This window comes from Labeo rohita, chromosome 24 (assembly GCF_022985175.1).
Source record: "Labeo rohita strain BAU-BD-2019 chromosome 24, IGBB_LRoh.1.0, whole genome shotgun sequence".
NCBI classification, from domain to species: domain Eukaryota; kingdom Metazoa; phylum Chordata; class Actinopteri; order Cypriniformes; family Cyprinidae; genus Labeo; species Labeo rohita.
Genome location: NC_066892.1, coordinates 30,198,021 through 30,221,474, shown reverse-complemented (window position 1 = coordinate 30,221,474; position 23,454 = coordinate 30,198,021). Strand labels below are relative to the sequence as shown.

The 23,454-nt window shown below is 39.7% G+C and overlaps 1 protein-coding gene across 1 annotated transcript; it reads left to right on the top strand.

Annotated features, from left to right (window-relative positions):
• Nucleotides 1-1,489: 1,489 nt before the first annotated feature.
• Nucleotides 1,490-22,060, top strand: tmx3b (thioredoxin related transmembrane protein 3b). The gene is made up of 16 exons (XM_051097612.1): nt 1,490-1,581; nt 1,680-1,740; nt 2,892-2,931; nt 3,017-3,140; nt 3,896-3,941; nt 7,014-7,094; nt 12,823-12,922; nt 15,582-15,659; nt 15,795-15,861; nt 16,715-16,813; nt 17,188-17,245; nt 17,351-17,404; nt 18,311-18,367; nt 18,512-18,641; nt 19,008-19,076; nt 20,223-22,060. Exons 1-16 carry the CDS (start codon nt 1,503-1,505, stop codon nt 20,487-20,489), a joined length of 1,410 nt encoding a protein of 469 aa, XP_050953569.1. The 5' UTR covers nt 1,490-1,502; the 3' UTR covers nt 20,490-22,060.
• The last annotated feature ends 1,394 nt before the right edge of the window (nt 22,061-23,454 follow it).

Here is a 23,454-nt window from a genome sequence, read left to right as displayed (position 1 = left end):
CCCAGTTCGAATCCCGTCTCGAGGTCCTTTGCCGATCCCGCTCCCCTCTCCTCCCAGCTCTTTCCTGTCATCTCTCTACTGTCCTATCACAATAAAAGGCATAAAAAACCCCAAAAAAGGCTGTGGCTGTGCTTTAAATGAAATTATTACACAGCTCAGGCTCATTCAGGGCAACTTAAGTTATAATTTTTCTTGGTGGAAGCTTTGCATTTGGTTAGCTAATAAAATATTAAAGCGTAATTCAATATTATGTGGACAATTTCTTAATTCTGTCATCCTGGTATCGTGGACTCGCTCTGTTGTTTTATACAAACAGCTGCTGCCATTTTTTTTTTTTTTGTACACTGTAATGGATTATAAGATAACTAACAAATTAGTACTACTAATTAGTTATGTGGTGAAATGTTGTGTAAGAAAACTGGTATGACTGCACTGTATCCCTAAAATGTCTAGTTTGAACTTGCCGTTTGCTAGCAACTGATTTCTTCGTGGAAGCTTTGCATTCAAATATTTCAACTCAGATCAGTGTTTCGTGTCTAATAATTTTGACACGAAACATCTAAATAATCTATCAAGCAGCTGTGTAATAAGTGAGATAATGTACATTCAGCCAGTTGTTATCGCAAAATAGTGATCAGTGTTGAGTGCTACTGTAAGGTTCACTCTGCCTGGTTTAAATGTTTCAAAATGATTAACAGTTGAAAATATTAGAAATTTAGAAAAGTAATCAAAAAGTAATTAAAATAAGTTACTTTATATAAAATTTATATAAAATAACATTACTTTAATAAAGTAATTGAAGAGTTACACTACTTATTACATTTTAAATCAAGTAACTTGTAATCTGTAACCTATTACATTTCCAAAGTAACCTTCCCAACACTGGTCTCCACTCACCCCCCAACAATTTGAATTTCTGTGGGCGGGATTTAATTGAATGATATTCTAATGGACTGTGTTGTGACATCACTGCATGCAGAAAACAAACGTTGTAGTCCACAGGAGCCGTTCGTTGTAGTTCTTGGAAGGAGTTTTTTTTTTAAAAACTAAATATGTTCTTTTGGAGAGGACTCTGAGATTTGTGACTCTGTAGATCTTTTTGTTTAAGCCCAAACATACACACCGCACACTGACTAAAGTTCAAAAAGTGAAAAAGCATAATAGCACCCTTTTAATTAGAAGCACCACAAATTAAGTTGAGCCATGTGTTATAGGGACTAATGAACAGACGCTTAGACGTTGATTTTAAAATACAAAATATTGAAAATAACAATAAAACTCTGGAGGGGAAAAAAACACTTGTGGTCTCTTCATCCTCATTTGAGCACTTGAACAAATACAGTAAATACATCATATAAGTAGACAAGTGGTCAAGAAGTGGTCAATTACAAAGACCGCAAGTGTGAGTATTTGGACAAGGCAAAAGAACCGGAGTGACCGAATCAGACGCAGCGTGACGCAGCTTCAGCTTTTTGACTGAAAGCGCATCAGCGCCACTGCGCATGCGCCTCCGCCGCCGCCGCTGTTCGCATTTCCTGTTGATGCTCTTCTCATTCGGAGCCATGGCGCTGCTGAGAGCGGGTACAGACTCTTTATTTAACACAATGATGATCAAATCTGAGATCTCAGTCATCTTAAATCAGATGGGCGTCTGACGGTGTGATTGTGTGTGTTTGCAGTTTTCTCTTGTCTTCTCTTGAGTCCCGCGGTGTTTGCTCTGGTGCAGGAACTCGATGACACGTGAGATTTTCCTTCTCCTTTCATATATTTTCGAATTTTCATAATGTGAACAGAATTTTGAGAAATGTCGAGAGTTGCGGTTCGCTGTGAACAGTCTTGATTGATTGCAGTGTGAATGTGAGTGTGAGGAAATGAAGATCCGGTGCTTTGATTCGGTTTCTGTCATTGATGTGTGACAGCTGCACCGGCCTGTGTGTGTTTGTCATTTACAGATCACTATATAGTGCTTTTTTTAAAATTCAGTCATGAAGCCCATGATTACAGGACTTAAGTAGTTTTGATTAAACCTCATGAAATTGCTTGACAAGTAGTTTCTTTTCTGTGCTGATGAGGTTTTGTTTTTTTTTTTGTTTTTTTTTGGTAAATGAGTTTAAGAGATGTCAGTCAAAGCTGTTCTGTTTTAAAGTCAAAGAATAAGATGCTTTAGTTGATTAAATGTGATGATTGTCTTTACTGATGAAAAATTCATCCAATTGAAAAAAATAGATCAGTTTATAAAATAGCTTCTCCATGCTGATCTTCAACATGTTTGCTCAATATATTAATCTTGTAGTGAGTTCACTGTGTCTGTGTCTGCTGTCGCCAAACACCGCGCCCTTTATCACTCTACTTTTTATATCATTGACATCTGTGTGCACGATGAAATGCTGCAGCTGCTGACAGTGATGAAGGGTTCAGTGATGATGAAGGGTTCAGTGATGATGAAGGGTTCAGTGATGATGAAGGGTTCAGTGATGAACGGATGCTGTGATGTGCAATGCTAATCTCAGAAAGGGTTCAAAAATAAGGGCTCAAACTCCTTATTTAGTCTATGAATATTGAATTCATAGGATTGTTAGTATTTTTTGGTGTGTGTTATCAATAAGATTGATTTCAGTTGTATTTAACACAGTCAACTCATTTGCTCTCCAAACTCATTTAATTCCATCCAAACATGTTGTGCGTGTAAATGTTACGTACAGATGTCAACATATACTCACTGACACTCGTTAATCAGCAGCGTTTATCAATACCGACCGGTCAGGAAGAGGTACCAATCTAGTCCACAATTCAGTATTGTTAATGACTTTTCTAGTTCTTTAGTACGTTTCTGCTTTTATTTCCTCCAGTAAATGCAAATTCTGTTTGTTTGTCTTCCTTGTTTTGTTCAGGTTTAAAGACAGCCGGATGGATGACGTTTGGCTGGTGGATGTGAGTCAGACGCACACGTGTCTAATGTAGAGCCGTGTGTGTGTGTGTGTGAATGCGTTTGATTTGTCTCTGTGTTGTGCTGTAGTTTTACGCGCCGTGGTGCGGATACTGTAAGAAACTGGAGCCGATATGGCAGGATGTGGGAGCGGAGCTGACGCGCTCGGGGTCGCCGGTCCGAGTCGGCAAAATGGACGCCACCGCGTATTCGGGTGAGACTGAGCGATGAAGTGGTCGACTTTATTTATGAGATTTGAATCTCCTTAACACAAGATCTCTGTGCAGTCACTTCTGTTTCTTTATAAAGAAATCAAACATACGGTGTTTGAAAGCTGAAGTAATGCTATTGTAATTCGTAAAAGATTGCAAACAAAACTGTTTTAATGACAAAGGTCAAGTAATTGATCAGCAGACACTTTGGTAAGCGAGTAAAGTGTTGTTTTTCTTTGACACATTTAATCACACACGCAGACGCACTCAGTGTTTGTGGGTCTCAATCAAAAGCAGCTTTAAACACAGCTGATTCTCCCATCATTAACCACAAAGTGCAGATGTACATATGATGTAAAAGATTCATTTCACGGCGTACACAGTTTCACTGATTATAACTGGAGTCAGTTCTTTGATAATGTAAATGTTCTTTGATCGTTCTTCGTCTATCATTTATTCGCTGTTTTAATAAATGTGGAAATCAAAGTGTTGCAATTAGTAACTTTCAGTGCGTTTATTGAATTGCGATCACATTAAATACATGATGATATTGAGTGTCAGTGATCTCACAGACTGATGATGTGACTGTAGACTGAATCGCTCAACACTAGACTGGCCTTTTGTCAGTTACAGAAACACAAATGGTTCTGATCCAAGCACAGTTTGTCACGGATTACATCTGGTGCTGCTGTTTGCATGTTACTGATGGTTCTGTGATGGATTGTATGTCATGTGATTCTAATGTGTTGTGATGCAGGTATGGCGTCAGAGTTCGGCGTGCGAGGATATCCCACCATTAAACTGTAAGTCTTTCACCAGCGTTTCACCCACACTACCACACATCTGCACTTAATATCTTCTCAAAATCTAGTAGTTGTGGGTTGCCTAAACAGTTTAGTGACTAACTGATCATGAGGAAGCGTGTAGAATAATTCTGTTTAGTCCTGATTGGACACGTTTCTTAAACCCGAGGTGACGCGACTGATAACAACAGAGCCCGTGCAGGGCTCGACAATAAGGAGTGTCCGATGCCCCGGGGCCAGCACGAAAGACGCTCGGGACAGTTCACGAATATATCACTGCCCCGTTTGGGCCACTGCCCTGTCGTCACGAAAGTTTATAATTTGCAAATTTTTTTTTATCCTTGATAATTTAAAATTTTAAGCAATCACAGAGAGACTCTGTCTCTGACGGACAAATATCCTACAAAAGTATTATCTTTGTAGCTTTAACAGTGATCAATACATAATTTATAGAGTGGAGACAGATGCACGATTGACCGGACATATTTCAACCCATCTCTTGTTCTGGGCTTGCACACGAACTACATGCAATCTTCTGTCAAAATGGCATGTGTGTAGAAATATGACGAACTCTTTAGACATCCGTTAATTAGAGGCCAAAGATGCTAAAGATGAACGCGAAGAGAAAAAAATACTGTAGCAGGAAGACCAAGATCACAGTGTACAATGTGCAAATATTATCCTAAATATTGAAACTGTGGTTTATGAGAGTGTGTCTGTGAGAGGAACTGACTGTTTACATGGCGTTTTCTTTCATTTGCTCATGTATGATGTATTTAAAGTAGCGTTCATAAGCACCGAGCTGCTTTGTTTACAGTGGTAACCATAGAAACGGAATATCACTGTTAATTCATAAGCGCCACCTGCTGACAAACACTGAGTTTGCGTTCTTTCAGTCTGTCTGCTGTTTTTCCCTAAAGCATCTTTTCATTTTTAATAAAATATTAATAATAATTAATAATGTTTGGACTTTAGTTAGGCTAATAGGTTTAGGAGTGGTATCGAAATTGGAATCAAAAATTGTAAAATTTTATTTGGTATGTAAAATTTTGGTGTCATATAAGCTTATTTATTAAAATAAGTCTTTTTTTTTTTTTTAAGTCTTTACTGTAGAAAGCAAAAGAAATTTTAATTTACAGAAGTCATTAACCAAATGATCATTGATAACCACTTTTAACCAGTCAAATATTCTTGATCTTGAAAAATTAATTTAACATTACTGTGGCCAACTTTGTTTCCAAAAAAATGCTGTTGCTTCACAAAAATGTAATATAGATGCAATGAAGTCACTGGACAACATTACTTGCATAAAGAATCAACATGTGTTCATAAATGAATGAACGGGAGCGTTTACTATGATTGCAGTATAATATAATGCGTTTCAGGAGTTCGTGTTGATTCAGTCTCGATGCTGGATCAGACTATTGTCAGCGTTTCTGCTTGTTTTGCTGTTTCTCTGAAACTATTATTATTATAATAATCATTACTGAGCCGTTGTGCGTGGGAGCGCGGGTGTCGGGATGAATCCCATCAGACGTGGGCCGTGAGTCAGGGGACAGAGGTGTTGATGAAATTACCCATGAGGCTAATGCTCCACCTAATGAAGGACAGAGTCCGTCTCACAAGAAAATGCAGAAACATGAAAGTGTATATAGTTAATCATATTTATGTGATTTGTTAAATTATTGTTTTGATTGGCACGCTGGGCTTGAACTGATGTGCGTCAGTCGTGAACTGGAGACTGAAGGAAAGCTCAGATCAGTCGTGGTGTTGACGGCGTGAAGCTCTTACAGCAGCGCTGGATGGAGTCGCTTGACTTCATGCTCTCTGGAGGAGGCTGGAATAGTCTTGTGTACTTCTGTTACCGTGGTAAATGCTCCTGTTTGGCTGTTTCACAACACCAGTTGCTGGGCGATAACTTAGGATCGATTGCATCATTTACACGACAGTAGAGATTTAATGTGTGAGATATTTATAGATTATACAGTTGCATATACTCTGTGTATTCATAGCTTGGTCAAAATAATGTGAACACACAGGAAATATTTCTTTATTGAGGAGTTTTACCATCATTTGCCTCTCAATACAGCATCCAACCTTTAGCAGCTGAGTGGAGTTTATTGAATGACATCAACTAAGATCAATTCAACCCCAGTGTGTCAATAAAAACAATAATATAACTAAATAAATACAGTTTGCAGTTGTACTTTCACAATTTTGAATAGTTGAGTGTTGTCCAATATCTGGCATTTATTAAATAAAAAAAAAAATCACTTAAATGACAAGAGGAAGATTATAATTATTTTTACGGTCAGAGATTGAATGCGGTCGGTTCATTCCACACAGAGTAACGCGTGTTACTGTAAAAGCACATTGAGGATCAGTGTTACAGAAGGTGGTTCTGTTGTTTGTTACATGAGTTTCATTGTTACATTGCAGATGTAAAAACATCTGACATGACTTTGCTTTCAGTTTTTACGTCTCAAAAAGCTGCATTTGTAGCAGGGTTTGTAGACTTTTATACTCACTGTAGGTGTGAATTACATGATTTAGATGCATTGGTCCTACTTTATGTTAAGTGTCCCTAACTACTATGTACTTGCATCAAAAAATAAGTGTAATGTAGTTATTGTGTTCGTATTGTATTGCAAAACACCTTTGCTGCTTTTGAGGTGGGATACGGGTCAGGTTAGGGACAGGTTTAGTGGTGTGGGTAGGTTTAAGGGTGGGGTAAGGTGTAAGGGATGGGTCAGCAGTGTAATTATAAATCTAATTACTGGTCTAATTACATGCAAGTATTCTTAAAAATGTCAATACTTTGTAAAAACATGTATGTGCACAAATGTGTTGTATCAAATGATTATTTTAAGTGTAAGTATATAGTAGTTAAGGCCACCTCGTATAATATGAGACTGATGCATTTCATGTGTGGTGATTCTTTGACTCATGTGGTGTGATGTGAGGATTATTCCTGATATATGCTGCTGAAAATGATCTGGATCAGTGATTCAGTGGAACTGCTCTGTAGTCTTTATTGTTGATTAATTAAAGGTGTGTTTCTGTCTTTCTCAGGCTGAAGGGGGAGATGGCATATAACTACAAGGGACCAAGAACCAAAGACGACATAATCGAGTTTGCCAACAGAGTGGCTGGGTGAGAATTGAATACAGATACTGTCGAACCTGTAGTTACATTTCTGAATTTAAGGTTTTTTTTTTTATTATTATTTTTATTTTTTTTTTCCCCTCCAAACCTTGTTAAGGGCTTAATACAGCGATTGGATGTAATTTTATCTACAGTTATAAACCACATGTGCATTGTTTCCTATGAAATGATTTGCAGCAGGGTCTCCAGAAGAGTTAACATTTTGTTATGTAAAACTCTTGTCTAGTCAAGTCAAGTCAAGTCACCTTTGTTTATATACCGCCTTTAACAATACAGAATTGTGACAAGGCGGCTGTACAGTATTAAATAGGAAACAGTACATCAACAATGCCAAAGGCAACATTAAACACTCACATTATAGGTAAAGGTAGTTAATCAAAAACAATAAAATAAAATGCAATATTGTGTTAAGAGAAAGTGTCCCCAACTAAGCAAGCCAGAGGCGACAGCGGCAAGGAACCAAAACTCCATCGGTGACAAATGGAGAAAAAACCTTGGGAGAAACCAGGCTCAGTCGGGGGGCCAGTTCTCCTCTGGCCAAAGTTCCCGTGGTCTTGTGCCGACAGCCGTCTAGGTGATGTGGTCTTTAATGTGGATCCGTCTCTGGGGCTCATCTAGTCGATGTGGACTCCGCTGACATTCAGGGCTGTAGAGGTCGTCTCTAGGTGCTGATCCACCGTCTGGGCTGGGTTCGGACTGGATCCGGGGGGACTGCAGTGACCATCTGATCTGGATACGGACTGGATCTGGTGGTTAATGTGACCTCGGAATAAGAGAGAAACAGACTAATATTAGCGTAGATGCCATTCTTCTGACGATGCACCGAGTACATCGGGTGTTATGGGAAGTGTTCCCGGTTCCGGTTGACCTAATTAGTGCAGCCTAACAATCCTTTAACGGATTTGAATTATAAGAATGTGGATTTGTTATGTGTAAGCAAGGTTAAAGAGATGGGTCTTTAATCTAGATTTAAACTGACAGAGTGTGTCTGCGTCCCGAACATTGTAGGGTAGATTGTTCCAGAGTTTGGGTGCTAAATAAGAAAAGATCTGCCGCCCGCGGTTGATTTTGATATTCTCGGTATTATCAAATTGCCAGAGTTTTGAGAACGCAGCGGACGTGAGGGACTATAATGCGATAAGAGCTCACTCAGGTACTGGGAGCTAAACCATTCAGGGCTTTATAAGTAATTAGCAAGATTTTAAAATCTATACGATGTTTAATAGGGAGCCAGTGCAGTGTAGACAGAACCGGGCTAATATGATCATACTTTTGGTTCTAGTAAGAACTCTAGCTGCTGCATTTTGGACCAGCTGGAGTTTGTTTATTAAGCGAGCAGAACAACCACCCAATAAAGCATTACAATAATCTAACTGTGAGGTCATAAACGCATGAATTAATGTTTCAGCATTTGACATTGATAGCATAGGTCGTAGTTTAGATATATTTTTGAGATGGAAAAATGCAGTTTTGCAAATACTAGAGATGTGGTTTTCAAAGGAAAGATTACCATCAAATAGCACACCTAGGTTCCTAACTGATGACGAAGAATTGACAGAACAGCCATCAAGTATTAGACAGTGTTTTAGGTTATTACACGCTGAGGTTTTAGGCCCAATAACTAACACCTCTGTTTTTTCAGAATTTAGCAGTAAGAAATTACTTGTCATCCAATTTTTTAACTCAACTACACAATCCATTAGTTTTTCAAATTGGTATGTTTCGCCAGGCCGCGAAGAAATATAGAGCTGGGTATCATCAGCATAGCAGTGAAAGCTAACACCATATTTCCTGATGATATCACCCAAGGGTAACATGTAAAGTGTAAAGAGTAATGGCCCTAGTACTGAGCCTTGCGGTACTCCATACTGCACTTGAGATCGATATGATACCTCATCATTTACTGCCACGAATTGATGGCGGTCAGATAGATACGATTTGAACCATGCCAATGCACTACCACTAATGCCAACATAATTCTCAAGTCTATTCAAGAGAATGTTGTGGTCAACAGTATCAAACGCAGCACTAAGATCCAGTAGCACTAACAGAGAGATACAACCACGATCGGATGACAAGAGTAGATCATTTGTAACTCTAATAAGAGCAGTCTCAGTACTATGGTACGGTCTAAAACCTGACTGAAAATCCTCACAGATATCATATTTCTGTAGGAAGGAAGATAACTGTGAGGATACAACCTTTTCTAATATCTTTGACAGAAATGGGAGATTCGAGATAGGTCTGTAATTAGTTAATTCGTTGGGGTCAAGTTGTGGTTTTTTAATTAGAGGCTTAATAGCAGCCAGTTTGAAGGTTTTGGGGACATATCCTAATGACAGTGATGAATTAATAATATTTAGCAGAGGATCTATGAGATCTGGAAGCATCTCTTTTAGTAGCCTAGATGGAATAGGGTCTAGCATACAAGTTGTTGGTTTAGATGATTTAACAAGTTTATACAATTCTTCCTGACCTATAGTAGAGAATGAGTTGAATTGTTCCCCAGGAGATCTATAGTGCACTATCTGGTGCGACACTGTAATTGACGGCTGCATAGTGACAATTTTGTCTCTAATTGTATCGATCTTAGAAGTAAAGTAGTTCATAAAGTCATTACTGCTATGCTGATGGGCATAGTCAGTGCCTGTTGGTTCTTTATTTTTTGTTAACTTAGCCACTTAGCCACTGTATTGAATAAATACCTAGGGTTATGTTTGTTTTCTTCTAAAAGAGTCGAAAAGTAGTCAGATCTGGCCGATTTTAACGCTTTTCTGTATCATAGGGTACATTCCCGCCAAGCAGTACGAAAAACCTCTAATTTTGTTTTCCTCCAGCTGCGCTCCATTTTCCGGGCTGCTCTCTTTAGGGCGCGAGTGTGCTCGTTATACCACGGGGTTGGACTATTTTCCTTAATCTTCCTTAGGTGCAGAGGAGCGACCGTATCTAGAGTCCTGGAAAAGAGAGAGTCAATAGTTTCTGTTACATCATCAAGTTTTTCTGAGCTATTGGACATGCTGAGGAATTCAGATAAGTCAGGAAGATTACTTAGAAAGCAATCTTTTGTAGTAGAAGTGATGGTTCTACCATACTTATAATAAGGAGTTGAATTTACAGTTTTAGTCATCTGGAGAAAACACGAGACTAGATAATGATCAGAGATATCATCACTTTGCTGCAGAATCTCAACGGCATTGACATCAATTCCATGTGACAGTATTAAGTCTAGAGTATGATTTCGACAATGAGTGGGACCTGACACGTGTTGTCTAACTCCAATAGAATTTAGAATGTCTGTAAATGCAGCTGCCAGCGCATCATTTTCAATATCAACATGGATGTTAAAGTCACCTACTATTAAGACCTTATCTGTAGCCAACACCAGCTCAGATATAAAATCAGCAAATTCTTGAAGAAAATCTGTATGGTGCCCTGGTGGCCTGTATACAGTAGCAAGTACAAACGTCATAGGGGATTTATCATTAACAATTGTTTCTCTGGATAATGTTATATGAAGCACCATTACTTCAAATGAGTTATACTTGAAATCCGCTCTCTGTGAAACACTAAAAATATTGCTATAAATTGTAGAAACACCTCCCCCTTTACCTTTTAGACGTGGCTCATGTTTATAACAGTAATCATGAGGAGTAGACTCGTTTAAGATAATGTAATCATCTGATTTTAGCCAGGTTTCTGTCAAACATAGCACATCTAGATTATGATCAATGATCATATCATTTACAAAAAGCGCTTTTGTAGAGAGGGACCTGATATTCAAAAGGCCAAGTTTTATCATTTGTTTCTCTGTATTATGTAAGTTTTTTATTTGTTGAACGTTGATTAGATTGTTACTCTTAAATTGGTTTGGACGTCTTTTGTATTGTCTAGCTCGGGAACAGACACAGTCTCTATAGCATGATATCTAGGTGAAAGGGTCTCTATGTGCTGAGAATTAACTGATTTTGGTGACGTGAGGCGGCTAGCAGACGGTCGGATTAGCCAGTCTGTCTGCTTCCTGACCTGGGCCCCAGTTAGTCAAGTGCAAACTCTAAGACTATATGCCATATTACTAGAGAGAAGAGCAGCACCACCCCTGGAGGGATGAAGACCATCTCTTTTCAACAGGTCAGGTCTGCCCCAAAAACTTGTCCAATTGTCTATGAAACCTATGTTATTCTGCGGGCACCACTTAGACATCCAGCCATTCAGTGACGACAGTCTGCTATGTATCTCGTCACCACGATACGCAGGGAGGGGGCCAGAGCAAATTACAGTGTCTGACATCGTACTTGCAAGTTCACACACCTCTTTAACATTATTTTTAGTGATCTCCGACTGGCGAAGTCGAACATCATTTGTGCCGACGTGAATAACGATCTTACTGAATTTACGTTTAGCATTAGCCAGCACTTTTAAATTTGCCAAGATGTCAGGCGCTCTGGCTCCCGGTAAACACTGGACTATGGTGGCTGGTGTCTCTATTTTCACGTTCCGTACAATAGAATCGCCAATAACTAGAGCACTTTGATCAGGTTTCTCAGTGGGTGCGTCACTGAGTGGGGAGAACCTGTTTGATGTTCTGATCGGAACGGAAGAGCGGTGTTTTGACCCGCGACTATGCCGTCTCACAGTCACCCAGTTGCCCTGCTGCAAAGGCGAAGTTACCGGAACCGAACAATGTACGGGACTTCCTGAGCTAGTCGCATCCAAAGCCGTATCTAATGCCCTCACATTCTTACTATCCTCGATTAAAGTTTGGATGCGTGTCTCTAGTTCTGAAATCTTCTCTGTCAGCCTAACTATTTCCCTGCATTTATCACATGTGAATCCCTCGCTGCCGACAGAGATTGATAAACTATACATATGACAGGTGATGCAGGTTACCAGGAAAGGAGAAGAAGCCATTACTCACCGTAGATGTAGAATGATTTCAACTCACCACTGTTGTCTGATGAACTTGTGTAGAAAAAGGCGTAGAAAAAAATTAAAAGCGAATGGCAAGCTAACCGGCTAACACACTACAAACACGCTGCACTCGCGGTTGTAGAATAAAAACGAGCGATCAACGAGAGCGAGGGAAGAAAGGAAAGCGGTAGTAGACGTGAATAGAGACGTGAGTGGGAACGCAAATGGCAGGCTAACCGGCAAACGGAATGTGAATATGGCCTTAGTAAAGTGAAAGTGTGTAGGGAGTAATAATAAATAGCAGTGCAGTAAACAACACGTTTATATCAGTTTTCTCAGTATGTTGTCATCAGATTGAGCTGCGATCTTAAACTTGCTTCTGTGAGCAGATCCCTAAATAAACACCTGAATCAGTCGATCAAGGCCATCAGGATTACTGGAAAAGTCCCAGTGTCCCAGTTCACACGCTCTCCACCCTAAACCGTGTCTGGGATTGGAATGAGCGTGTTCCACGTCACAACACGTTAAGATGAGTAACACACAGATACCTGCAGGCTTTCACGGCAGTCTTACGATGTAATAGTTTGTCCCAAAACTTCCCTGCTCTTCCTCTACACACTCAGAACTACGTGCTTTATCTTCACAAAGTGTGCATACTCTAGTGTCAGTGGGTGAATTGGGACACAGCCTGTTGGATCTGAACTCTGCAGGTTTAGGATTGGGAACGTGCAGGACTGGATGAACCTGATCAATCCAAAGTCATTTTCTAATGATCGTGTATATGTGTGTGTGTGTGTGTGTGTTTCAGGCCAGCCGTGCGGTCGCTGCCCAGCAGACAGATGTTTGAGCATGTCTTGAAGAGGCACAATGTGCTGTTTTTGTATGTCGGAGGTGAATCTCCTCTAAAAGTGAGCTGGTCAACCCATCTTCATATCTACACATAACTAAAGTTGACACTTGAATGTGTGTAAAGTCTCTCCTTTAATATTCTTCGAATGATCCTTCACCCTAAATTTATCTTGGAGCACATGTTTTTATAATTTCTTAATACTTTTGTTACACCGTTACAAATTAAAACCCAAAGTATATAGATTTCATAATCCTCAATCCTCAGTTATTTTTTTGTTTATGTCTAGTAACTGATGTCCAGTTACACACCCAGCAGATGACGCCATTTATTCAGTGTGTTTGATTTACAAAAAACATGTTCGTATAAGAAAAAATGCTTAAATATTGGAAAAAACAATTTTTAAAGTAATTATCGTTCATTCACAACCATTATACAGTTCATTCAGTGTCCAGAGCCCTTCATTTACTTCACACTTTATCTTGCTACAGACTTAAATAGTTTGACTTTATAGTTCACACTCCATACTTCATAATGGCAAAGCAAATGTGATTTGTGCTGACTTTGCACATTTATTAACGCAAGTACGCACAGTATTGAGAGATGAAGTGTACTGACTCAAACTCTTGCGGAGATGGAGCTGATGTGGAGCCGCATGTAAATGAACACAGTGACGCCCTTCACTCTCAAACACGCCGCTCATCAGACTCAGACTCATCAGATTTCTATTTATGTTTTTATGTTTAATTAATTATTATCTTTTCATCAACTCATCAAAACCCTGCAGTTCCTCATGAACCGCAGTGGAGATACGGCCTTATACAACACACAGCAAACAGCTGATGCAGCGGTTTATCAAGTCAACTCAACATTTATTTCTATAGCACATCTAAAAGTAACCGAGTTGCATCAAAATGCTGTACAGAAAATGTATTAAGCATTTAAAAAACACACAAACACTTTAAATGGAGTACAATCAGAGAAATTTCAATATAAAAACCATTAAGCCAATCTTAAGTAAAAGCCTGAGAAAACAAGATTCAAGAACTGAGGCTAGTGTCAGCGACCGCGCCGGACACTTCAGAGAAGCTGAATACATGTGCTTGAACAGTAGCTGCAAGAAACGAGCAGCTCTGATGCAGCAGATGTTTTATGTGCTAAACAGCCTCACAACATCTACACAAGTGTGGCTAAATGCCGTTTGTTAAAGGGTCATGAAACCCCTGTTCAGCACAGGTTCGTTCTCACCACAGTTTTAAAAAATGCTGTAAAAGTGGGCGTGGTGCACCGCGGAGGGGGAAGAGGGGAGAGAGTCAACTTCGGGTTCAGACAGTTTCATTTTGCTCCTATTGAGTTGACAACACAAATAAATGCACAGCCATTTGCACTCTGTAACAAAAACATATGTGATGTGATCTGGGAAAACCCGTCAGATGTCGCGCTGGGACGTTTTCAGGAAATTTGAAAAATAGGTCGAACATTTTTTTTGGTCAAAATTAGGCTTTCATTAAATTATTATTCTATAATGTCTTGTCTATCGTCTCTGAAAATATCTCTGCAAAATTCACTTGTTTAGTGCAGAAAAATAGAAAAAAATTATTGCAGCAAACAGAAATGAATATGTTTTTCTCTCATGTTAAGAACACGCTGCTGAGGTGTTTTCTCTTAACACCGCAAAAACAGTTAACCTATCAAAATAAACCACGTAACATATTTAGTAAAGGCGTATCAATTCACAATCTCCGACAGCTCTCGTTAAACCCGTAAAGTAAAAGTAAAAGCCGTCTCACTTTAAACCTGTTTTTCTCAAAATTCTATTCCTGAAAATCATCGCTATCACCCAAATTAGAATAGCCATAACTTTGGTTACATTCAAGCTTTCATATGGTATCAACCTAGAAAAGGTCAAATTTCACCATGTGTTGGGTTTTCCTAGATCGCATCACATATATAAACGCACTGTTGCACCTTTATTAACTTTTAAGGCTTATTTTGCGCCGTTTATAATCCTTTTGATGGGTTGCGTCAAGGATTTGTAAAAACTGCTGTTCACTCGCCATATGAATCACGTTTGTGCCGAACTCTTACAAAACAAACACACTCCTTCAATTCATGAACGTTTCTCTCAGTTAATATATGCAATCTCTCAGTCTGAAGCGTCTGTCACAGCAAATCAACACACACTGTCCTGAATAATTAGGCAAAGTGTCTTCTCATAGGATAAGAACACACAGCCTCATGAATAATTAAGAGACACCGACGTGTCATCGATGTACTATAGTCCATCGCCACGTCACAAACTGTGATGTCAACTCAATGTAGATTTTAAATCCGGAAGGTGAAAATAGCACAAAAAAGCTCCAAATTAACCAGTTTTCTCCAACAATTAAAATGAACGGATGCCTACATTGTCATCTATGATGTGCAACACAAACACCTCTGCTAAAATCTCAGAAATGCTAGTCTGGGGTTTCATGAACCTTTAAACAGTAGTCGGTTCTGGTGATGGGACGAGATGAGCAACTATGAAACGCAAACACCCAATCTGCCATCGCTCTTATCTTGAAGCTTTGACTTTTTTGTCCATAAGTTTCAGTGAGTGTTTTTGATGTTGCACTCATTTTCATCACCTCTTTTTCATCTCTCCACACACACACACTGTCATCCGTTTACCTCTTTGATCACTGGAGTTCATTTTGCTGCTACTGTGTGATTTTCAGGAGAAGTACATAGAGGTGGCGTCTGAGCTCATCGTGTACACGTATTTCTTCTTTGCATCTGAAGACGTCTTACCGGAGGTGAAATGAATCATTTCCAGATAATACTACATCAAATATTTGTGTTTTCTTATATTTGTGTGTTTTATATGTCATATATCCATGTGTTTTAAACAGTCGCATGAAATCTGACTCAAATGTGTTGTTCCGCTGCAGTCTGTGACGTTGCACGAGTTGCCGTCAGTGGTCGTCTTCAAAGATGGAAGCTATTTCACATATGATGGTGAGTGAAGTGAAATCTGAGTCTGGCGGCCACCACAGGTTCACAATGAGCCCAAAATATTTTTGGACTTTGACGTTGTGTTTTGCACTGTTACGTTGGTTAAGCATCTGTCAAACAAACTGAAGTGAAAGGCACGATATTGTGTTTTTGTTCAGTCACGAACAACGCATCAGTTCCAGGGTGAATGCAGTCAAACTCCATCTCTTCCTGTGCTCTGAGTTTAATGTGCGTTTGTGAATGTTAAAGTTACACATTACTTTCAAACTTGGATCATTTATATCAGCGGTTCTGAATTCACAAGGACTGGAATTGAAAGACACTCATTTCTAGCATATCTGTGTGCAGATGATTGGAGTATTTCACCTGATTTGTAATATGATGCATCTGTTTTCACAGAAACTGCAGGTTTCTGCCAAAATAAAAGTTTGTAGGCTAAACTTTTGCAAGACAATAAAGTTGTAATTGTTCTGTATTAGTGTAAAGAAAAATATAAAATATTTATCATTCGTTTTGTCATATATAATTTTTACTATTACTGTATATATTCTGATTGTGTGGCTTTCTTAAAACAGCAGTGTGAATGTGATGTAGACAGACATTATCACAACTGAAAGAGGTTTGAATCCACTTTTATGTCCACAAACCAATGTAAAGCCTTTTTACTCTGTTTAATTTGAAAAATGAATAGACAATTTAGAATAGAAAACAGAAAAAAACATTAGAAATTGAGCTCTTAAAGTGACACTCTACCCAAAAATGAAATTCTCTCATCATTTTCTGTCCCTCGTGCCGTCACAGATGTATGTGACTTCCTGTGTTTGTCTGTGGTAAGATGGCTCGTGTTCTGTTTCAGAGTATGAGGACGGCAGTTTGTCATCCTGGGTGAATCGAGAGCGATTCCAGAGCTACCTGCCGATCGATGGATTCACGCTCTATGAACTGGGAGAGACAGGTATTACACCGTACGATCTTAAACAAAATATTGTGAGTTGTTTCAAAGTATAGCGTATGCTGGATGGAAAGCTCAGTCCTAGAACAGCCTTATTTGTTTACATGTTTTGGAAATAATTGTTATTTTTTCCATTTATGAATTGGCTTCTGTTAGTCCCTTCAGCACAGATATGCAGAGCTTTCCATATGAAATGATCATACGATACGACATACGATCATATATCGAACGTACATTGACCGGAACATGGAGTCCCAGCTTAAACTGGATGTCTTTGATGAACGTGGATAAGTGGAACATGATCAGCGAGAGCCTATTTTCTGTCTGTGCTAAAGGCTAAGAAACTATGGCTGTTGTTTTCCTTTCTTTATTCTCAGGTAAATTGGTGGCGATCGCAGTTACTGATGGGAAGGATTCAACAGAGCATAGCAGCAGGTACAGAGGAGCAGCGAATGGTTTTTGTGGTCATGTGATGCTGTGATGTCAGTCAGTATTTCCTGCTTAAACGGTTGACTATAGAATTGATCTGTGTTCTTGCAGGTTGAAAGGTCTGATCCAGAGAGTTGCTACTGAACACAGGGATCTGTTCAGCAGGTGAGAGTCGTCACGATTCCCAGCATCAGCTCAGATCCACACGTCTGTGCTCCGTACTGTAGCTCAGAATGTGATGGCTGCTGTTTTTCAGTCTCTACTGTAAACAAACAGCATCTTTAAGCAGTCTACTGTTTCCTTGGATTACGTATTTTTGAGTTTTCCCTGAGGAAATGATGCACTCACAGAAAAAAACAATTACAGCACCTGCTGTAATGTGTTTTAACATCTGGATCATGTTACTACATGTTGTAACACATCACAAATACTTTACAAACACCGTTATATTTTTATCAAGTACAGTAATGTAAGTACTAGCTTCATGACCCCAGTCAGTATTTCTGACTTTTATGGGCAAACCGTAAATAGCAGTATTTGAGGTTGTGATTTTAATGTTGTCCACCAGGATAAAAAATGACGGTACAGTTTTCTGTAAATAGTTTATGAAGAAATATGTGAAATGTTTATAGATTACTCGTGTTGTTATAAGTTTTATATATCGCAGTAACACTGAACCGGTTGCCAGACGTGATTAAATAAATTGCTGTACATATAAAATGAAGAGATTATTTTATTTGTCTGTTTTGAGAAAACATAGTATAATATTTCTGTGAAGAAACACTTGTTTACTGAACTGTAAGCATGTTAAGTAATCATACGGACAGCTTCATACTCATTTAAAATTGTCGTATGATTCATCTACATTTAGGATTCTACATATACGGAAAAAATAATATAATGGTAGGGGAAACACTGAGACATTAGAGCAGGGCTGAGAGAGTGAACAGTCTCGACCACGTCAGCAACCCCATCCGGACACGCTGTTTCAGACGTCTCGAATCAGGACAGCTCATGATCGCAGTACACCACACGTGCGTCTCTCATGCTGTCCTCCTCTCTGTCCTCCAGGGATTTCCAGTTCGGTCACATGGACGGTAATGACTATATCAACAGCCTTATAATGGGGTGAGTATCTCTGGATCTTCAGGTCGCACAGAGGTCAGGGGAAGGAGGTTATGTAATAGGTGACATACTTTGCAAAAATAACTAGGTCGTGATATATGTCATTACTCTGATTTAAATCACCGTCGTTTGCTCTTCCTCCCGCAGTGAGGTGTCGGTGCCCAGCATCATCATCCTCAACACCTCGAACGAGCAGTACTTCCTGCCGGCGGAGCCTGTGGAGGATCTTCAGCAGCTGCTCCTGTTCTTCAGCAGCGTTCTGGACGGCAGCGCTCCGGTACTGTCCTCCGATCTGCAGATTCACACACGCACCGCTCCATGTCTTTCAGTTACTGCTCAAACACTATCACGTCTCTTTATAAATAAAATACGCACACAATCTTGTTTTCACGACTGAATGAGATGAAGCGCCTTCTGTAAATGTTTCTGTTTGGATGGTAAGTGCCCACACACAGGAACTTGCCTTGTAAAAGTCAGTGGTTTTTGATGTGACGGCAGAATCGTGCTGTGAATGAGCAGCGTCTGCATGCTGCTGTCCTTACAGAGATTCAGGTGGACTTCAGGTGTCTTGATTCAGCTCTACTAACACCAATATTTGTATAGTGCTTTTTACTAACAGCAGGGTCTCTGTGTTTCCTGACAGGCGTATGGAGGAGACGGGATATTCCAGAGGATCAAGCGCGTGGCGTACGATGCCAGATCCACCATAATGGTGAGCCGAGTTCAGAAAAACAAACCTGATTGAATGTCATGTTTAGTAAACAGCAGTCGATCTTTACTCAGCTGAAGGTGTTGATGTTTGTGTACTGACTGAAATCATGTTCCTTCTTTAAACAATCATTGCTGTTTAACGAGAAGTCAAAGTGCATACTGATGCTGACTTGAGTCTGAGTTGGGTTTTACTGCAGTAGCTAGTGCATGTGATGATTCAAGAGAAGACTGTAGATCAGGGATGGGCAACGTCAGTCTTGGAGTGCCGCTGTCCTGCAGAGTTTAGCTCCAACCCTAATCAAACACATGAACAGGTGAATCGGTGTCTTCAGGATGACACACCCTACAGGCAGGTGAGGTGGGGGGTTTTTTTTGGAGCTAAACTCTGCAGGACATCGGACACTCCAGGACCGACCTTACTTATCCCTGCTCTAGACTTTGTGTTATTTCATTATTTCCCACCAAAACTTGACAGAAACTTTAGAGATGTGAAGAACATGAGCTGATAAACAGCCATAATAACTAATGCATTTAGTATATTATACTCTAGTGTGACTCTTATGTGCTCTTGAATTTGTAATTTGCTTTTACGTTGAATATAAGCACGGACTGATGGCAGTGAATCAGATGAACTTGGATCCACAGCAAAAGACTGATGTGCCAGTCATGCATCCTAAACAAACACCTGTGATTTCCATCTGATTAACACTTAAACACACACCTCATGTGTCCCAGGACAGTAACCCATCTTTATGTTAGACCTCCTTATTCTTAGCATTGCTCAATCTGTTCATTACCAACAATATGACAAGAAAAAATACAAAATTGTAAACAAGTGTCTGTTTTCGTTTAATCTGATGAAAAGCTGTCGGTGAACAAAGTATTCATTGTGGAAGATGCTAATGGAAACGTTTTGAGATTAACATATTGAAAGGTTCAGATCCCCAGTACGAGATCAACGCTGAATGCTGATGGTTCAAAACACCTGTCCAGTTCCAGACGATCGCTTTGAGATGTGTTATTATTGTGTTATAAATTTTTCAGGACAGTTGTATACTATTAGAACGGTTTAGAGACCCATCAGGGTGTGTCGTTAGTGCCGCCCACTGAATGTCTCTCTCTCATTCTCTCTCGTTCTCGTCTGCAGTCTGTGTTTCGCAGCTCTCCGGTGCTCGGCTGCTTCCTGTTCGGCCTGCCGTTAGGCGTCATCAGCCTCATGTGTTACGGCATCTGCACGGCCGAATCCGACGACGCGGCGGACGACGCGGAGCTGATGAAGAGAGACGGATTTACGGACGAGGAGGAAGAAGAGGGCGAGGAGGAAGAGCAGCGCCGACTGACGCCTAGAATAGAAGACACGGGAGAGGAGGATGAAGACGGAGAGAAGAGTCCGAGTGACAAAAAGGTTGATTAACGAGAATCGAACGCCTCAGAAGAGGAAACCGTGGCCTAGAATCTCCTCGCATCTTTGCTTTGGATTATTTGTTTTCCAGTTCATTATTTTCAGAATTTCCCTAAATGTACATCAAATTTAAAGTCTTCAGGACCAGCCGTGGAGCTCCAGTTACAAAAAGCACATGGGCGACAAACACTGACTGTTTTAAAGTGAGGCGACAGCAGGTCTTTGTGCTTATTAATAATCATTGCTGTAATAACGAGCCATTCTCTCACTTTTATTGGTGTCCACTGCAGTTGTCTCTCAGTTGAAACATGCTAAACGATTGATCTCTCCATGGACGCACTTCCCACTTTGTTTTGAATGAGAAAGTGCAGTTATTGTTGCATTAGAGACTTGATCTACAGAGGATTGTCTTATATATGAATAATAACCATTTTCAGACGTAATGACCGCACATAAAAGCTTTTCTCCTGCTTGTTACGGGGACGTGATCTGACCGAATGTAGAAGTGTTGTGAAGTGATTCCAGTGAGAGTGTGTTTATTTCTCTGAAAGGAGCGAAGGCTTGGTTTTTATCATATGCACTGAACTGACATCATGCACTGAACACACACACACACACAGCAACTTCAGCTTCAATTCTTTTTTTTTTTTTTCTTTTTTTTTTAAACGAAATAGTCTTGATCCTGGAGAACATGGGCGTTCCTTCTGTAGGGTGCTATATTTAACATTTTATAGCAAGTAGTGTCTGTGTATGTGTTTTATAGATATAAAGGCTTTATATGTCAGCTGTTTTCAGCATTGATTACCAAATTTTACTCAGAAACTGTTATCACATTCATGAAAAATGAAAGTGAAGACTCAGAACTTTTATTTAGATTCTCAAAAGTGCAGCAGACCACTGTAAACGGTTGCAGAAGTGCGTGACACGAAACGTTTGTCGTGATGAGCGGATCTGTCGATCTCGCGCTGATGCAGGTGACATCGGTTTGAAGATCTTCATCTGATCGCAGACACACTTTTACTAGATGGCATTTCCAGTTTGAGCCAAAGCTGTCGTTACGCAAGAACACTGACGAGTATTTGGAAGCTCATGCTGCTTCATGGTCAAACTCGATCTGAAGGGTCACACCGGATCGTAATGAAGTAACGTTGCTCACTTTGCCTTCTCCTTCCCTTCCTGATGCCTGTTGTTACTGTAGGATACTTTGACATATCACTTGTCTTATTGTTTCTGCTGTTCATTAAATGTTTCTTTGTTTCTCTCTCCTTCTACGTTCTTCCCTTCACATCAATATGATAAAGTAGAGTCTGACTAGATCACGTTCAGTTTTTGTATGTGATTACATTTGTCTGAAAGGTAATTGTAGGGATTTATAACAGACTGCTTTTGATTAAAAGATTCAGTCGTTTTTATTTTTCTTTCAGCTCAGACGTTTATGTATGGATATAGTTTAGGTGTTAATGGGGTAAGATGTGTCAGCGTCACATGTCCGCGTTTATAAAGGGCCTATCGTGAACAGCAACGTTCTGCCAAAAACAATGCTGAAACAATTACAATCAATAAAGAAGTCCATGTTTGACACATTTTTGTGGAGCTGTAATTCATTAAAAAAAATCACATCATGAGTTCAGATCTGGGAAGGCATTTCTTTCAATGTATAGTCCATGTAGAAAAATTTCTTACAGGAGTCTTAGCATTAGGACAGGTGCTAATATGAACCTTTACAACAAGAAAGCTTGTGTGGATGGTGGTCATTTCAGCATGCTTGTGCAGTCCTAGGACTAATGTTTGTGGTTACTAAAATCATGAAAGTAAGAGTGTAAGGCAGGTTTTTTTAAGCCCAGACTGTTTTAGACCGGTTTAAACCACAAGAGAGAAACGCTGTGCCGCAGGACGGTACGTCTGCACTTGTGTTTTTGCTGGACAGAGTTTCACTGTGATTTGAATGAAGTCGAGTTTCATTTGACATCAGAAAAATGATTTTCTTGAGTTTCGTCTAGACAACATTACATTAACACTGGCATACATAGATTGAATTAAGATGTTTGCTTATATCGACTGAAACAGAGCCTGCTAACACTGAACAGCTTCACGATCCGTGCTTCTATTGCAGACGATTCATTACATGCTCAGGTCTCCGATATTCTGTCCACTTTAAAATATCATGTACGGCTCTATGCGTTTACAGTGTGAACTGAACCAAATGACATTTGTGTCTGTCAACTCAAAGTTGATCATTAAATAAAACAGTTCCATTAAAGGGACAGTTCACCCAGAAAAAAATGTGTTTTACAGGAGGAGGAAAGTCACACATATTTGAAACAGCATGAGTTTGGGGTGAAAGAGCAAAAACTGAGCAATAAAACATTTACTCTTTAAACGATCATCAGGCTCGGGATCGTTTGATTAATGCACAAAACCAGAAGCCAGAATTAAAACCATGTAGAAATCAGCAACAGCTTTTCCCTCTCAACAATGCAGACATGCTGAGACGAGCACAAGGAGTCAAATTGTCTTTCAACACATCAAACACACACACGGCAGTCGAATGTGTTTGTATGGTAGATGGACATTGTGTAGGCCCAACAGCAGCCCGACAGAACTGATATCAGCAGAAAACATTGTGCTGTGACTCAAAGATTTTACTTCACTCTCCTGCTGTCACATCTGTCTCCGCTTCAGCTTCAGCTTCATCTTCACAAACTGAACCAATGTTCAGGATCATCATGACAGTGGATGAAGAAACAGAAAACATCATACAGTGGATCAGAGCAGATCAGCATGAAAACACCACAGAAGTTGTCCACACAAGTCTTTATGTAAAGAGGAGAGTGAATTTTCTGTTTCTATCTTGACAGCCCTTCACTTTCACTGTAAACAGAGTTGGGAGATTCTGCCATAAAAACTGCCTTTGTGTTCGATGAAAGAACGTCATTCAGTCTTGGACAGACGATGACAGAATGGAGATTTGTGAGTG

Coding starts and splice junctions, on each gene's coding strand:
- tmx3b (XM_051097612.1), top strand. CDS start 1,503: ATGCGCCTCCGCCGCCGCCGCTGTTCGCATTTCCTGTTGATGCTCTTC. Junction 2,932..3,016: donor ATGACGTTTGGCTGGTGGAT/GTGAGTCAGACG, acceptor GTTGTGCTGTAG/TTTTACGCGCCGTGGTGCGG. Junction 18,642..19,007: donor TTCTGGACGGCAGCGCTCCG/GTACTGTCCTCC, acceptor GTTTCCTGACAG/GCGTATGGAGGAGACGGGAT.